This window comes from Penaeus vannamei, chromosome 40 (assembly GCF_042767895.1).
Source record: "Penaeus vannamei isolate JL-2024 chromosome 40, ASM4276789v1, whole genome shotgun sequence".
Classification (NCBI taxonomy): domain Eukaryota; kingdom Metazoa; phylum Arthropoda; class Malacostraca; order Decapoda; family Penaeidae; genus Penaeus; species Penaeus vannamei.
In genome coordinates, this window is record NC_091588.1 from 23,112,881 (window position 1) to 23,114,727 (window position 1,847).

The 1,847-nt window shown below is 44.9% G+C and overlaps 1 protein-coding gene across 1 annotated transcript in view; it reads left to right on the forward strand.

The window, feature by feature from the left end:
* LOC138860285 (uncharacterized) overlaps positions 1-1,480 on the forward strand; it is a 3,935-nt gene extending 2,455 nt beyond the window's left edge. Inside the window, exon 3 of the mRNA XM_070117489.1 lies at positions 699-1,480. Within this exon, the coding sequence (XP_069973590.1) occupies positions 699-1,391 (693 nt within the window). The 3' untranslated portion in view covers positions 1,392-1,480. The remainder of the gene's footprint in view (positions 1-698) is intronic.
* The last annotated feature ends 367 nt before the right edge of the window (positions 1,481-1,847 follow it).

Here is a 1,847-nt window from a genome sequence, read left to right on the forward strand (position 1 = left end):
CAGGAGCTATTCAAAGTAATAGAGAAAGATGACGAAATGATATGGGTTGGCAATACATGGTGATTTTCCCGGGAATCACACAAACATTCTCATACATATTACGTTATTTTAAAGAAATATGATGCTGAATATTGTATATACGAATGTTCTACAATATTAGCTTATATTTACATTCACTCATCTTATCTAATTTATTAATAGCACAAGATCAACACGGAAATTAGTCAGACGGACACGGTCGTAACCGTCTTGGTCTGGGAGGCGTTCCGTTTGCAGACGATCCTTGCGGAAAGCCTCAAATTCAGACGGAACCCCAGAAATTGACGGAAAAAGTGCTATTGTGATATGGACTTAAGGCGCACTATCGGGAGAACTAAAAAGAGCCAAACCTTAACATTCATTTGTCCAGATCTCACTTCTTTTTCCGAAGGGAATGATCTATAGTCCTTGAAACATGCATAACAATTTTATGCTGTTACATCATAAAACCCGTAATGCCAGCCTGGGTGTGCTGGCAAAAAGATTTGCGCTTACCATTCCTCTTTGCAAATCTGTATACAGAATGAAACGTGTCCGCTGGTGTAAGTAGAAAGTATTGTATATTGTAGAACATACACGAAAGTCTGCCTTCGTGTGATAGCTCCTTTGGGATCTGCCTTTCCATGCCATAGTGTGACAGCCTTTGCCTTCTTCTCCAGGGCATCGAAGCAGTGGCTCTCTGCTGCCTCGTCGTCGGCGTCTCGGCGAGTAACCTGGGCGGGTTCTTCCATGGCGGCGGTATCCAAGGGGCTGGTTTCGGTGGTAGCGGTCATCACGGAGGAGGGATTCATGGTGGTGTCCATGGCGGAGGGATCCATCATGGCGGAGGGATCCATCATGGTGGCGTCCACGGAGGAGGGATCCATCATGGGGGTGTTCATGGCGGAGGTATCCAAGCCGGTGGTTTCCACGGTGGAAACGTCCATCCTGGCGGTGTCCATGGTGGAGGCATCCAAGCCGGTGGCGGTGTCCATGGCGGGGGCATCCATCCCGGCGGTGTCCATGGCGGGGGCATCCAAGTGGGCGGCATCCATGGCGGAGGAATCCCCGGAGGCAGTGGCATCATCGGAGCTGGAATCCCCGCTCCCCCGAGCGAGTGCAGGTATTGGTGCAAGACTCCGGAGGGTCAAGCCTACTGCTGCGAGACGACGTACGAACCAGAGACACCTGTTGGCACCAAGTTCCTGGAGTGCCCGGACGTGCGCCCAACCTGCCCGCAAAGCATCCGATCTGGAGGCCCCGTCCGCTGCTCCAACGACTACAAATGCGCCAACTTCGACAAGTGTTGCTACGACAGGTGTCTGAAGGAACACGTGTGCAAGCCTCCTTCGATCTTTGGCGGCCATTTTTAAAGGGTTTCTAAAAGGCATGTTAGATTTCTGTCTAACAGCAAAACAAACCGACTGTCAGAGTCGTTCCCAATAAAGGAATTTGTATCGAAGGCTTAGTTTGTCATTACGTTTTACCTTTGATTCTAGAAAATTACCTTAATTTGCATAGGTAAAATTACCTTAATTTTCCTAGGTAAAATTACCTTAATTTGCATAGAAAATTGCCGTAATTTGCATAGAAAATTACCGTAATTTCCATAGAAAATTATCTTAATTTCCATAGCTAAAGGATGATCTGTATCATAAGCAGTGAGCTTCATTTCTTACCTAAAAAACAGCTTCAGTTAAAGTAATCCCTAACAAACAAACAATAAATAATATAATGAATAATAAATAAATAAATAATAAATAATAAAACAATAAATAAATAAATAATAAAACAATAAATACATAAGTAATAAACAGGATAGGTTGAAA